The following is a 14,344-nucleotide window of genomic DNA, read 5'->3' as shown; positions in this document are numbered from 1 at the left end:
TCGGTTTGCCCTGCCTGTTGAAGTCACTTATAGGGGTGGTTGGATGGCTCACTTCCCGTCCAGGACAGTCCAAGGCATTGCGCCGCCGGCTGTGACTTGTATCGTTTTATGACATCACCACCACGTCACACACCAGCAAACCTGACTTTGAAGATGACCCTTGCTATAAGTGCTTGTCCCCGAACTGTCCGCAGCTGACGTATCCAACATGTCGGTGCCATACCTACCCATATCTAGAGACTTTTCCAGGCGTTCCGTCTCGGCATTCCACTCGTCAACGAGCCCATTCATTCGTCTTGGCTTGCCCCCTGAATCAGAACCTCCCGATTACCAGCGCAGGAACCTTGGCAACAAACACCATGGCCATCACGACCGCCATCGCGGACGTCTTCCACTCGGGCGCTGTGCTGCTCTCGTCGCTCTTCCACGCCCTCTGCGCCGCCATCCACGCCGTCGCCGCTCAAATCGCCGCCTTGTTCACCGGCATCCTGTCATTGGTCGGCGACCTCGGCAGCGCCCTGGCAAATGCTCTGGAGGGCATGATCCGGTTTGTTCTACGTACGTCCGCCCCCCTCCTCCCATCTTTTGCGTTGTCGTTTTCTCGTTTTACCTTCTTCTTTCGTTTTCTTTGTCCTTCTTCGGCGAGTTCTTACAGGTAATTAACAAACGTCCCCCTCACCCATCACAGATAACGCCCTCATTCTCGCAGGCGTCGCTGCAGCAGCATACATCTATTTGCGTGTCATTCAGCCAGCGCAAACCCAAGATTCTGGAGGACGGGGCAACGCGGAGGATGCTAAGAAGAAGGTGAACTGAACCGGTGTTATCATCTCTTTACTTTTCGTTTGCGCTAGGAAGTCAGGAGAGAGACATGTACTGTCAGTGATACAGGTTCCACGACTTTGGCACATCACATTTTGCATGCTTCATCATCAGACGGCGGGAGAATCATGAAATGAGTGGAAAAGCAAATCATTAATACATATAGCTATGCCATGCTGCCATGTATCGAACGGAATGCTTCGAATATAAAAAAGAGATCCCAAATGTGTCAACCACACATACCGCCCAAACTCCAAACTCGACCCGTTGATCCCCCCAAATGATGGCGCCTTGAGGTGCAGTAGAACAAACGTCTCCGAGTGCTGCCACGTCTCCGTACAAGCTACCTCAACCCACCAAGGTCTCGACCGCCGTCTCATACTCATCGTCGCCCGCGCCCTTCTGGACAATGGTTGGGTACGGAGCCAGGTTGTCGTCGACCTTCTTCTCTTCCTCTTTCTCTTCTTGCTTCTTCTTCTCTTCCTCCTCCTCCTCCTTCTTCTCCTCTTCCGACTCGCTCGACTCACTCGAGCTCTTGTCGGTCTTCTCCTCCTCCTTCTTCTTCCCCTTCTTCGCCCGCCTCCTCTTCTTCTTCACATCTTCCTCGCTATCACCCTCGTACGCCCCCGCGTCCTCCTCCACCCCCTTCTTCCTGGCCCCACCGGCGTTGGCCTGAGCATTGTCCAGATCGACCCCGCCCTTCTCGCCCATGCCGCCCTCCTCGAGCTCGCCGCCCTCCATCACGACGCGCAGCTCGAGCCCTTCGTCCTTGGAGTAGACGCGCAGCCCGACCACGCAAATAGCGTTCCACGGGTCAGGCTCGTTCTCGTCCTCGGTCTCCTCGCGGTACTTGTTGACAAGGGCGGCGTTGGCCGGCGCTCCAGCGATACGCGGCTTACGCGTCATGTCATCGCTGCTATACAGCTCCTCCCAGTCCGAAATGGGCGAGGCGCTCGACTCGCCGTCGGATGTGACGTACATGTTGGGCGGCTTCTTGTCGGAGCGAGGCGGCGGTGGCGGCGGCGGCGGCGGGCCGCCAGAGACTTCCTTCGAGTCCGACCCGGACCCTTCCTGCTTTGTCTCTTCGGCCGGAGGCACAGGGACCTTGTCCGTGTCCTTGCCGTCGGTGGCTGGTGTCGACGAGGCATCCGTCTTGGGGGTGGGAGTTGGCGTGCCAGAGGCGGACGTGGCCACGGATGCAGGCTCGGCCTTGGGAGTGGTCACATGCTTGGCCTCGTCAGGATTGTCCGACTTCGTCTCCTCTTTGGCCTTCTCGGTCGGTTCTTTGTCACCCGCTTCAGGAGCCTTCTCTGCCTTGTCGTCCGCCTTGTCCTTGTTCTCGTCTGCCGGGGACTGCTCAGGGTTGCCCGCAGAGGTACCAGCCACCGGTTCCGACGTGGGAGTCTCGAGCGGGGTGGGGATCGGGGTCGAGTCGGGAGATGAATCATCCACGGGACCCTCGGTCTTGGCTTCCGAAGACTCGGCGGTGGACGTCGCAACGGCCGGCTTGGAGCCGTCCTCCTTCGCGGCGGCATCGGCGGGCTTCGCGGCAGCCTTCTCCGAATCGTCCGTCTCCACCGCCTGGTCTTTCCGCTGAGCAACGGCCTTGGCCTTCTCCTCTTCGGCCTTCTTCTCTTCCTCGGCCTTCTTTGCCGCTTCCTCGGCGGCCTTCTTCTCCTCTTTCTTCTTCTTCTCCTCGGCTTCCTTGCGCTCCTTCTCGGCCTTCTTCTCCTCTTCCGCCCTGCGCTTGGCGTCGCGGGCAGCCTGCTTGGCCTCGAGCTTGGCGTTGTTCTTGCGGGCCTGCTTCTTGGTGATCTCGCGGTTGAGATGACGCTTCTCCCACAGACGGTGGCGCTCGACCTTGCGGGCTTCGCTGGCCTTGTTCTGATCGGCGCGCTTGCGGGCCTGCTTGACAGCCTCGAGGTGCGCAGCGGCCTTGCTGTGGGCGAGATCGTAAGCGTAGCCCACCTGAGCGAGCTTCTCGTTCTCGGTGCGATTCTTGCACTCGCGCTTCACCACCTGCTCGACGCTCAGGGCATCCGGGCTGCGCTTGCCAGCCACACTGATGAAGACGGTGTAGGTGCCAGGCAGCATGGACGGCAGCTCAACGGCCACGGAGCGGTCCATCAGGTAGTTGCCGTGGCTGCGAACGATGTAGTCCTCGGGATCCGGGCGATCAATCTCGTGGATCCGAAACGACAGGCGGAAGGAGTATTGGCCCTGCAGGCCCCTGAAGTAACGGTCGTCGAGCTGGCTGAGGACGATGACGAGGGGCGTCTCGGTCGTGAGCTTGATGTGGAACTTTTCGTGGTACGCAGGCTTCCAGGGGACGTCGACGCCAATCCAGCGCTGGCAGCAGCGCCAGTCGGGATCACGGAACAGGCGGGTGCGGTCGAAGTGCTGATACTTGCGGAGCAGGTCCTCGTACGAAATCCAGAAGGAGCTATCGCTTCCGAACTGATGACCCAGCTCCTCCTGGGCCTCGGTGGTCCACTCCTTGGAGCCATCCGACCAGGCGCCCTCCCAGATTCCCTTCTTGGTCTTGCCCCAGGGGTTGCGCAGCTTGACGAGGCGCGTGCCGTTCTTAAGGGTGCGCGCCTCCATCACAACATAAGCGTGGCCCTCCTGGATGCCGTCGCGCTCGCCGTAGCCGCCGTCAAGGAGGCCGGTGCTGCAACCGAAAAGGAATTCCTCGTTGACCTTGCTGAGCTCGTTGTCCCAGAAGCCATCCAGGTCGAGAATGTCAGACGCGAGCAGCTCCGTCGTGACGCCGCCGGACAGGTCCTCAAGGCCTTCTCCTATCCAGCCGCCCGAGAGCGAGGCGTAGTCGCCGTGCGCCTTGGCGTACGCCTTTTCGATGAGCGGTACCCATGTTTCGTTCTGATCCTTGCACTGAGCGAAAAAGAGGGCTTTGGAACCAGTCTGGTACGTCTTGCGGTAGACGCGCTCGACATCCTCGCGGTCGATCTGTTGCAGGAGGTCGCGCTGCATGCTCGGCGAGTCCCAGCAAGGGGACTTGAGGAAGAGCTTATCGTCGATGATGGAGTATATCCACTCTCCATCCCGATAAAAGACGAACCCGTAAATTCCGATCCTCGTGTCGTACTCGACGCAAGCGCGCTGAATGCCGTCCTTGACGTTGGCGAGGCCTGACAAGCTGGCCATCAGCCAGCAGTCTCCGAGGCTGCCTTGCTTGACGTCGGAGCCGCTGATGTTGGCCATAAAGGTTGGCTTCTCAAAAATCTCGTGGACCCGCTTGACCGCCTTGGGCACGTTGGCGCTCGGGTTCATCAGGTTGGTCATGCTGAGGTCGAACTTGACCCGGCCCAGGCTGTTGAGGGTGTGGCCCTTTTCCATCTTGAGATCCCAGTCGATATCCCAGCCCGGGTCGCGATATCTCATGTTGACCCTCTTGCATTCTTGGATAATCTTCCGTACTTTGCGACGGCATTCCTCGGCAGCGCGCTCGTATCCGGCGCTGAGGAGTTCGTTGGAGCGGTCCGAGATGGTAGGCAGCGGTACCGGGTCGAAGGGCAAGACTGCAAGCGCCTTGTTAAATCTTTTGTTGCTGAATCGCTTCCAAACGCGGTTGATGGTCTGCTGCGGTGGCACGCGACGCTTAGGCTTCTTCTTGTTATTGTCGTTCGAGTTTGACGGGGGCGGGGCAGCCTTCTTGGCCTTGCGGTAGCTGTACTCATCGTCCGTGTCGGACGACGACGAGTAGCCGTACATCGCGGGCGGCGGAGGCACTAGGGCGGCCAAGTTCGGGGTGGCGTCGATGAGAGAGCGAGGAGAGATATGCCGCGGAGGGTAGGCGGAAATAGGTCGTTGACTCAAGGCCAACCGTTATGCTCCAGAAAAGAATACCAATAAAAAAGGGGGAGGCTAACGAGAAGCGAAGGGTGCAAGTGAGGTATAAGTATCTGTATCAGAGGCGAGAGTTAGCCAGCCTTCCCAAGGATCTTCCCGATAAAGAACGAGACACTCCAGGAACCACAGGCTGATGAAAGGAGTCGCCGAGTCCGTGTTGGAGCCGAAGGGTGGCGGAATCCTCGGGTTTCCAGGACATGATTGGTGATCCCTGTGCCTGATCGGAGGCGAGGCCGGGCTGGCCGGGGAACCCAACCCTTGGGGGATGATTGGGGATGGGGGGGGGAAATCCCAGACCAAGACTACTGCCTTGCACGCATGGAGGGTAGCAGAACGTGGCAGGGTGGCTCTTACAGTACAAAGAACACGACGAGACGACCAAAGTCATGCTGTTGGTGGTGAAAGGCAACGGTTTCCCGACGTTGTGAACCTCGAGAGTCGGGAGAAAAGCGGCGGTGAGGTGTCAAGGGGGTCGAGCTGAACATTTATTTTCCTTCGGCCGGCATGTGCCAGCCATCAAGGTTGCGAGCCTCGTCCGGGAGAGCCAGCGCTGAGTGCTTGAGCCGACCCGCGCGGCCGGGCCCAGCCATGCTGCAGCGACGCATTGGATGCTCGACGCGGAACGCTCTCCACGGAGGCCGCAGGCAACCCGCGAGAACAAGCTGCCCGCACCCTGCACCAGGGCTGCTGAGATGCTGGGCCTGACCAGGCAACCCAGGCACAAAACCCCTCATCTGTGACGCTGTTTTCGTTGATTGCTCGGGCTGCCTGCGTCAAGACTTTGGCCATGAAGGCGACGGCGGGAGGTGGGCGGCCTGCCCCTCCATTGTTCGCCGCTCCGAGGCGGGGGGTCCGGGGGGGTGTCAAGGTTCCACCGGGCTGCGGGAGGTCTGTTGGGGGGGGGGGGGGGGGGGTGGCGGGGCGACCCGCGAAGGCGGCCGACCGGAAGGGTCCCCGGCAAACATGAACGACCGTCTCCACGCCCCCCCGTGGCGTGGCGGTGGTCGAATCTCAACGCTTGCGCTTCGTTTTCGCTCATGGTCGGCCATGCGATGGGCCTTTTCTTGTTGCCTTGTCGAAAGACCAACCTCGGGTCTGCCTGCAATGCCCGTAGGGTGTCGGGATCCCGCACGGCAAAGTAGCTACCTAGCTTGCAGGTCTTGCGCGGTCAGCAGAACCAGCCCTCATCCAGATGACTGCGTGCATACGATAACTACCTGCCCAATGGCGAAGCACCTGCATTCCGATCCGCCTACCTTCCAGTGGTATTTGGTGGGAGCTTGCATCGACTCTCCGAAACGCCGCAGCCCCCTCGGAGAGGGCCTGAGGTAAGGTAAGGTGCTGCACCTGAAGGTCGGTCGGTGGTACGTTGGATGAGGTACCTCTGTGGACGGTAAAGTACCTGAACCTTTCCTGGCTGCCAAGAGAAACCACCAAGAGTCGAGTCCGGGTCCTTGACGCTCTGACGATGAAGCGAAGAAAGACCCCACCCCCACACAAAAGCCCCATGAGGCAAGGCTGCCTGGGGCGGGCAGCGCAAGGCACCTACGCAGCAGGTAACCAACTACACGGGCAGCAGGTACGGTCCCTCAGCTTCATTCAGTCCCGTCTCCAGTCATGCACGTGGTGGGGCCGGAGTCTCCACGTTGTTTCGTAGGTTCCACCCCCACTTTCAGACTCCAAGGTTGCCTCGGCTCCACAACGTGAACCTTGTGGGACAAGACGTCGACTTCCAGCAGAACCTACCTAGGTATTTACGTATACAGGACCTCGTGGACTCGGCAAAAGTGCACGGCATTCCTCCAGATCGCAAAAAGGAATACCTAGGTACTGTGACCACCTGCGGACCTTGGGCAGGAGAAGGCGACAGCAACCTTGCGTTCCTTAGCACCGACGCATCTCCAAGCTGCCCGTAGTGCTCTGATGGGTCATGTATCTTGTCGTATCCACCGTCGGGGTTTATGTAATACTGTACCTATACTATATGTACAGGTAGGTCTCGCTTCCGCCTGGCTGCGGCGAAGGCATCTGCATTAGCGCAGTCGTCACACCAAACGAGGCCATGCTATTCTCTAGCACGTCCTCTAATCTGACAAGTCGCTGATGGGTGTGCTGCGGAGCTCCGACCAGTCGTAACCAAGCCTCAAAAGATGCAGCTTACGGAGCCAAGTTCGCCAATGCCACACCCGCTGGCGAGGCAGCCGCGGCAGGGAGGCTCTGGCGCAGTCATCACGTTGTTCTTGGCAACACAGCCAGCGCGTCCGCCACATGGAATCAAGGCCATCCACCATTCAAGTTCGCCAACCATACGCTAGTCATCAGCCCTAGTCAGCAGAGGGTATGTAGACCTCAGGAGCATCAGGCAACCAAGCCGAGACCATTGCCTCTGTCGCCCAGATTCTTTCATGGGCAGCACATCTCTTCGGTTAGCTCCCGCCATTGAGGCCTCGCCGGTGATGACAGCCTCGCCATAGGGGAGAGCTTTTCCTTCTGCGAGCTTCATCGTTTTGAGCCTTGACTCAACAGCCGAAATCAGGATGGCATGACATCGGCCGAGGGCGCACCCCATGCTGCTGTCAGACTTGCCCGGAGACTGCACGCCAAACTCACAAGTGATACCTCGCGCCACCCTTAGTTCACGATGTGTTCCCTCCGAGGCCGCAGGAACGCACAGTTTCCATGCCACCAGCCGCACCTGGCGGCCTGCCGACAGGAAGCATCCTGATTCCCGAGATGTACTATAGTGACCGGTGGCCAGGATCAGGAGAGGAGAGGCATCGCCACATGTGACCCCCGAGATTCCCCGGCAGTCCCGCGTCCGATGGCAGGTGTATCAGGCCCTCGTTTCACCATTTCCAACAAGCAGCACAAAATCTCCGCCACAGGGCGCCGGGGAGGTGCCACATACATGGTTCTATTTTCGACAAAAAAAGAAAAAGAAAAAAAAACCCGGTTGTCCGGCCTTGTTTGTGCGACTGATGTGCATGATCATCAATGTTTGTGATCTGCCTCATCTGGTATCCTACGCCAGCCAGTCGATCACGGTTCATTAAAAAACTAAGACTGTCAGCGCCACAAAAAACCTCCGTCCCTGCTCCTACTCGTTGTCAGCTGGACGAGGAGAGTGGATAATGAGCTCGGAGAGAGCACGCCGCCTCCAGAACGCGAGCCATGATATCCGGTGAGCCAGCCATCCGGTTGTTGATCCGGACATTTCATCCCGAAGGTTCTAAACCATTCATGTCGCCTCGACCATCAGATCCAGTGACTTGTTCCGGATGGACGTCCTTGCTGTGGTAATCTCACCCATCACCACCGCCTTCTCACTGTCTCTCGGGAGATGTGCATGTTCGTCCTGCTCTGCCGCCATAGGAGGTTGCTACACGTGCGGTCCCAAGGCTCTGCGCTCGTAACCAAGCAAATGCATCGAAGAGCCCTTTTCCCGATGTCCTGGGGTCCAACGTCATGAGCCCGTACGCAGTAGGGAGCATGTCGGGTTCACATGGCTTGACACGAACCCTGACGGCGTCGTAGATTGATGTCTAGAATTGCCCAATAGGATCGCTCCCGTGGGGGCATCAAGATGGACCCTCCAGGCCCCTTCCCTGCAGCTTCACGACACGACCACCAACCACGCCGACACCTCCACCACCCACCACCGGCTTGTTGATGCTCAATGGAACAAGGCGCTCCATTGCGTACCTAGGTATTCTGCACATGGTTGCATTGCCATGAAACTACCACGATGGACGCAACGACCTAGACCGTGGACCTTCATCCCCCACCCCCTTGCTTCGCCTCGAGCAACCCTTTCCCATCCAGCATCTCTGCGTCCCTGGTCATGATCAACTCATGGGCCTTCCCCCCCCCCCCCGGCAGGCTCCACCAGGCATTGGCTCGGACGCTAGGATCCAAGTCAGCTGACACCCCGGATCGCGAACCCCAGCCGTCCCTGACAGGAGGACGGAGAGCTCCGGGGTACGTATAAAGCCTTGCATTGGACCCATCTTATCAAGCGCGTGTAAGTTGACGACCAAGCCCGAAGCGGACGACGACCAGGACCCAACCCCCCACCACCCGTTCATTTCAACCACCCCGCGTTCATTCAACATGAACGATCACCCATCATCGCCGCTGGTACAAGCTCCGCTGCCGCCGCCGCCGCCGTCGCCACCACCGCAGATGCCAGCCGGACTCTCTTCGCCGGCGTCCTCGCCGCCCCTCCGAATCGCCATCCTGCTCAACTCCTACCGCTCCCCGTTCCTCCCGTCCATCCGCGCTTCCTACGAGCGCGCCATCGCCGCCGTCAGCCCCGACGCCACCCTCTCCTTCTTCTACCCGGCCGAATCCCCCGAGCGTGTAGCCCTGCTCAACGGCGAGGGCAACCTGCCCCCCGACCCGTCCGCGTACGACCTGATCGTCTTGGGGGGTGGAAACACGGACCCCAGGGCGCGGCACCCCTGGATCCACAGGGTCCACCGGTTCGTGCTGGACAGCGTGTCGGCGTCGACGAGGTCCGGGTCCGGGTCCGGGTCCGGGTCCGGGTCGGGGGCGGGAGCGGGGGCGGGGCCACGACCGAAGCTGTGCGGGATATGCTGGGGGCATCAAACGATTGCGCTGTTGTTTGGCGGGGAGGTTGTTGAGGCGGAGAGGCCCGAGGTACGCAGCACCCACACCACGACACGCCCCCAACCCCACCAAAAAGTCAACCGTGCTCTAGGGGAGAAGGATGGAGAAACGGGATGCGCGTACGAGATCCGCCGGACTGTCAAACTGACAAAAGACACAGCTTGGAGTCACCGAAGCCAAGCTCACCCCGGTGGGTCGGCGCTTCTTCGCCAGCCGCGGCCGCGAGGGGACGCTCCGGCTGCAGCAGCACCACCGGAGAGCCGTGGGAAAGCCACCGCAGGGCTTCACCGAGCTGGTGGCGGGAAACCAGGGCTTCTTGAGCCACGACAATGCCATCTTGACGCTCCAGGGCCATCCCGAGAAGGATGCCCAGTGCGCTCGGTTGAGAATTCACGACGCTGCACGGTGGTACGGCCTTCGCGAAGACGACGAGGCGGCGCGGTCGGTCATCCTGCGGTCTATGGAGCAACCGCACCACGGAACGGAGGTCTGGGAGAGGATCCTACGCTGGGCAAGGGAGAAGCAGCCGAGCCCCGAGGTTCACCTTTAACGTCGTTCATACCCCCACCCCCCACATACACAGAGATATGTGAATAAAAAATAAAACACACAACGAGAATTCCATCCCGGTTACTGCGTACGAAGTGGGCCAACCGACGACAACACTCTTTTTCCCGACAAGCGGGAGACCAGGACATGAGCTTGTATTGTGTGGACCCGGGAATATCAAGCTTGCATTCGACAAGCTAACTGAACGCCGTCCCTTTTGGATGCCATTATGCATCAGCCCAACCCAAACCCGAAACCTGACCTCCGTGCGCCATCCACAAACAAGCCCATGCGCCCCGCGCTTTTTTATTTAGAACTCGACGGAGCTGGCCTGGGGGAACTCGAAGACGACACCGCGGCCGGTGAGGCGGCGGTAAACCTCCGAGTAGGTGTCCAGACGGTAGTCGACGTTGTTGCGCTCCTTCTCATCCAGGATGACCTTGAGGACCTTGGAGCCGTCCTCCTTGGTGCGGAGGCGCTTGCCAACGATCTCGACGGGGTAGACGAGGTCGGTCAGGATGGCATCGTGGACAGCAGTGAGAGTGCGCGAACGAGGGCGCTTCTGCTTGAGGGTGTTCCTCGAGCGGGCGGAGCGCTTGGGGCGGGGGAGGATGCGGCGAGCAGCAACGATCAGGACCTGGCGGTCCGAGAACTTCTTCTCGAGCTCACGGGTGAGGCTGCAGAAAAAAATGTCAGTAACTCGCCGTTAAAACGAGGCAGGCTGGGGGGAAAGGGGAAAAGAAGCTTACCGCTGCTGGACACGGTGAAAGCCCTGCAGCGAAGGGACGGGGACAAAGATGACAATAGCCTTCTTGCCGTGGCCGACTTCGATCTGTAATTGCAGATCCAAATCAGCATGCGAGCTCCAGGATGCAACGCGGCAATCCTTGGACCGCTCCCGTCCTATTCCGCGTGCGGTATGGTATGTTGACGTGATGGCCGCCCGGCGGAGCGGTCGGCGCGCAAGAGAGCCGCCACTCGCCTGCCCGCCCTCTTGATCAATCTTCCCAGATGCGACGACTCCCGACGCGCGGCAAATGAATTTTATCTCAATCGCTCGCGGGTCGGTGGAACAGGAACTCGGCGGTTCGGGGATTGGCTTTGGTCGCGGTGCGCCTGTTCTTCATGGGCCAGTTCTCACCTCACGGGCCGAGACGAACTGCAGAGGCCGGAGAGCCGACTTGAGGTCGGCAGTGTTGGTCTCGAGGTCGTAGAGGGCGCCAGCGATGGCCTTCTCGATCTCGGAAGGGTTCTGGCGGCTCGGGCTGTTGGCCGCGATCTTGTTGAGGGACGGCGCGCTCATGTTGGCGGTTGTTGACGATGCCGTTGGGTTGATTGGGGAACGAGTCGATTTGAGAGGGGAAGTCCGGGCAGGAAAAGTCTTGAGGCAGCGAGCGACTTTGGTTGGAGTTTGGAGCCCAGCCGTTGGTTAGGGTTTGCAGCCCTCAAGTTCTGTGGTGGGTCTCGCTTGCTGAGAAGGGCAGGCGGTGTGGAAGGCCAGAAGGGTGGGGCTCGTTGGCTGCGGGTCCACGGGGTCAGCCCGTCTGTCTGTCTGTCTGCGGGATGGTTAGGTGCATGGACCTGACGGGAGTTGGGAGGTACCTAACTCACCAAGCCCTCCCTTTCATCCCTTCTCTTCAGGCCATCGCCGGCCATCCAGCCTTAGCCCCTGATCAGTCTTCAAAAACAGCAACGCTCCCAAGGAACTGGCGTTGTGGGATTTATTTTCTTCTGTTCTTCGCTCCCATGGCCACCGATTCGCAAAGGACCGGCTCGTCAGCCGGTGCTTCCAACACCTCCAAACCCGCCGTATCGGGCTTTACTCTCCCTCTGCCCTACCGCCTCTTTTTCCTGCTCATCGAGCCCGTCGCGACATTCACGGGAGCTTACTACGCCTTCTTCGGCCAACAAACCTACCTCGATCTCACGCATGCCGCCTCCTCGCCCTCGCCCATACCGCTGGGCACCTCCATTGCCATGACCCAGCTGGCCAACCTTTACTTTGCCTTTGCGCTCAGCGAGGCCGTGATCCTGCGGTCGACGTCGGATCTTCGTGTCTGGAGGGCCATGCTGTTCTGTTTGTTGATTGCCGATTTTGGCCATCTCTACACGGTCAGTCCGCTCGGCCCGCAGATCTATTGGAGCGTGCTGTCGTGGAACGCCATCGATTGGGGAAACATCGGCTTCGTCTACCTCGGAGCGTCAATGCGGCTTGCGTTCCTGGCAGGCGTGGGGTTCGGTGGCAGCCGGAAGGTCAAGAAGGCTGCTTGATGGATGAGTGCAGAAGGGCTAGGCTCCAGGCAGGGGCGTCGTAAAGCAACATTTTTACGTGTGACTTCTCCGTACGCCTGACCTGACGATGTCGTACATATTATCGTAAGAACGAGCCCGGCGCCGGGGACACGCTTGACCTTTGGATGAGGTTCAACGGGCGACGACTCCCATAACCCCCTGGCCACACCTCGTAAAGCAGGATGCTGGCTCTTCCTTCTACAAGATCAATCATTGCGTTGATGATCAATTCTACGCTGCCATGGTGTTGTAGCGCTGTGTACGTGCCGAGTTGAGCTTCAACCAGTGTTCTCCTTTGGGGACCATCATCCCCTGGGGCTCTTCATTCTCCAGCATCCCGCTGCACCGAGGCTTCACCCGGATGCGTCTCTCGGGACGCGTTCTGATTAGTGGGAAAATGGGCCGTCTCCCGCCCCGTCGCCTCGTCTGGCGCCGTACTGCTTGGCGGGGGAAGGCGGGGTTGGCAGCAAAGGGAGCATCGAGCCGTGGTTCACAGCGGGCATCTCTTCACTGCAGGCCTGCTCAAAGCTGGATAATAGCATCATGTTTCCCGGCGACTGGCCAGCATGAGTGGGGGTCGTGCTTCTCACGTTCTGCCGGATGGTTAAAAAGCATGGAAGTCCCGTTTGTGTAGCCGCCGTCCCTGGTGTTTTGTGGGTGGCTTCATGTCCTCGTTGTTTTTGTGTTGTTTTGAAGTCGCACCCCTGAGTACCTAGCTATTGCATCGGTTCGCCATGCCGTACCCCGAGACCTTCACCGGGTTCCAGGTCCACAGTGCGGCCACCTGGACCGAATTCCACAAGAACGAGTTCCAACCGAAGCCGTTTGGCGACTATGACGTCGACATCAAGATCGAGTGCTGCGGCGTGTGCGGCAGCGATGTCCATACTCTCAGCGGCGGCTGGGGGCCTCAACACTACCCCTTGGCCGTTGGGCATGGTATGGAACTAGCTACCTTTGATGTTTCGTTGGCGCATGCTCCGACCGGCTGAAGCAGGACCGCTGATGGATCTGCCCGTTTCTTGTAGAGATCATTGGCACAGCTATCCGCGTCGGTCCCAAGGTGACCCTCATCAAAGAGGGCCAGCGCGTCGGCGTGGGGGCGCAGAGTTACTCGTGCCTCGAGTGCCGGCAGTGTAAGAACGACAACGAGACGTACTGCCGCAAGCAGCTCGATACCTATGGCGCCGTGTGGCCGGACACCGGTATCGTCTCGCAGGGCGGCTACTCATCCCACGTGAGGACGCATGAACATTGGTGCGCTTCCCCCCCCCCCCCCCCCCCCTCCTCTTCTCCACCCTGTTCACGATGCTTTCATGAGTTTCATGAGTGGAAAAGATCCGACTGACATGGCTGCGCGACGGACCAGGGTCTTTCCGATTCCCGACGGCCTTCCGAGCGCCGTAGCAGCCCCGATGCTCTGTGCCGGGCTCACTGCCTACTCCCCGCTCGTCCGCAACGGCTGCGGCCCCGGCAAGAAGGTGGGAATCGTCGGTCTCGGCGGAATCGGCCACCTCGGCGTTCTCTTCGCCAAAGCGCTCGGGGCCGAGGTGTGGGTGATAAGCCGCACGCGCTCCAAAGAAGCCGACGCAAAGAAGCTCGGCGCGGACGGGTTCCTCGCAGCGTCGGAGCCCGGCTGGAACGAGCCGCACGTCATGACCTTTGACCTCATCGTCAGCACGGCGAATAGCTTCGACGGGTTCGATGTCGATGCGTATCTCAGCTTGCTGGACGTGCACGCGCGTTGGGTGAGCGTCGGTCTGCCGGAAGGGGACGGCATCAAGGTGCGCAGCCAAACGTTCCTGGCCAACGGCTGCTTCTTTGGCAGCTCGCATCTGGGTAGCCGTCGTGAGACGCTCGAGATGCTGCAGCTGGCTGCCGACAAGGGCATCAAGACGTGGGTCGAGGAGGTGCCGATTGGCGACAAGAACCTGGCGCAGGTTTTGCAGAGGTTGCATAAGGGCGATGTGCGATATCGTTTCGTCTTGACCAATTACCAAGACCAGTTCGGAGCGTAAATAAGCCGGATTCTTTGGATAATAGAGGCATGTATCATTGCTGAAAAGTTGAAAATACAATCGGGGTATCACATTCATCTCATCTATCCTCGTCTCCATCTATGACCGACAGCCACGGTGTATTTCCGCACAGAGTCATGACAGGTCGAAAGGACGCGCTCAAC

General features: G+C 59.6%; 5 protein-coding genes across 5 annotated transcripts; 3 read left to right on the top strand and 2 right to left on the bottom strand.

Moving 5' to 3' along the window:
• Positions 1-1,170: 1,170 nt before the first annotated feature.
• Positions 1,171-4,554, bottom strand: VTJ83DRAFT_2790 (uncharacterized protein; the record flags this gene model as incomplete). Its single annotated transcript, XM_071009099.1, has 1 exon — positions 1,171-4,554. The coding sequence occupies one exon, from the start codon at positions 4,552-4,554 to the stop codon at positions 1,171-1,173; it is 3,384 nt and encodes a 1,127-aa protein (XP_070869330.1).
• A 4,248-nt stretch (positions 4,555-8,802) lies between these two features.
• Positions 8,803-9,871, top strand: VTJ83DRAFT_2789 (uncharacterized protein; the record flags this gene model as incomplete). The annotated part of the gene is made up of 2 exons (XM_071009097.1): positions 8,803-9,351; positions 9,482-9,871. 2 exons carry the CDS (start codon positions 8,803-8,805, stop codon positions 9,869-9,871), a joined length of 939 nt encoding a protein of 312 aa, XP_070869329.1.
• A 309-nt stretch (positions 9,872-10,180) lies between these two features.
• VTJ83DRAFT_2788 (40S ribosomal protein eS7) lies at positions 10,181-11,173 on the bottom strand (the record flags this gene model as incomplete). The annotated part of the gene is made up of 3 exons (XM_071009096.1): positions 10,181-10,547; positions 10,620-10,702; positions 11,012-11,173. 3 exons carry the CDS (start codon positions 11,171-11,173, stop codon positions 10,181-10,183), a joined length of 612 nt encoding a protein of 203 aa, XP_070869328.1.
• Positions 11,174-11,616: 443 nt separating this feature from the next.
• On the top strand, positions 11,617-12,141 carry VTJ83DRAFT_2787 (uncharacterized protein; the record flags this gene model as incomplete). Its single annotated transcript, XM_071009095.1, has 1 exon — positions 11,617-12,141. The coding sequence occupies one exon, from the start codon at positions 11,617-11,619 to the stop codon at positions 12,139-12,141; it is 525 nt and encodes a 174-aa protein (XP_070869327.1).
• Positions 12,142-12,896: 755 nt separating this feature from the next.
• VTJ83DRAFT_2786 (uncharacterized protein) lies at positions 12,897-14,180 on the top strand (the record flags this gene model as incomplete). Its single annotated transcript, XM_071009094.1, has 3 exons — positions 12,897-13,101; positions 13,191-13,419; positions 13,532-14,180. The coding sequence occupies 3 exons, from the start codon at positions 12,897-12,899 to the stop codon at positions 14,178-14,180; spliced, it is 1,083 nt and encodes a 360-aa protein (XP_070869326.1).
• Between the last annotated feature and the right edge of the window lie 164 nt (positions 14,181-14,344).

This window comes from Remersonia thermophila, chromosome 2 (genome assembly GCF_042764415.1).
Source record: "Remersonia thermophila strain ATCC 22073 chromosome 2, whole genome shotgun sequence".
Lineage (NCBI taxonomy): Eukaryota > Fungi > Ascomycota > Sordariomycetes > Sordariales > Chaetomiaceae > Remersonia > Remersonia thermophila.
This window is presented reverse-complemented; position numbering and strand designations above follow the sequence as displayed.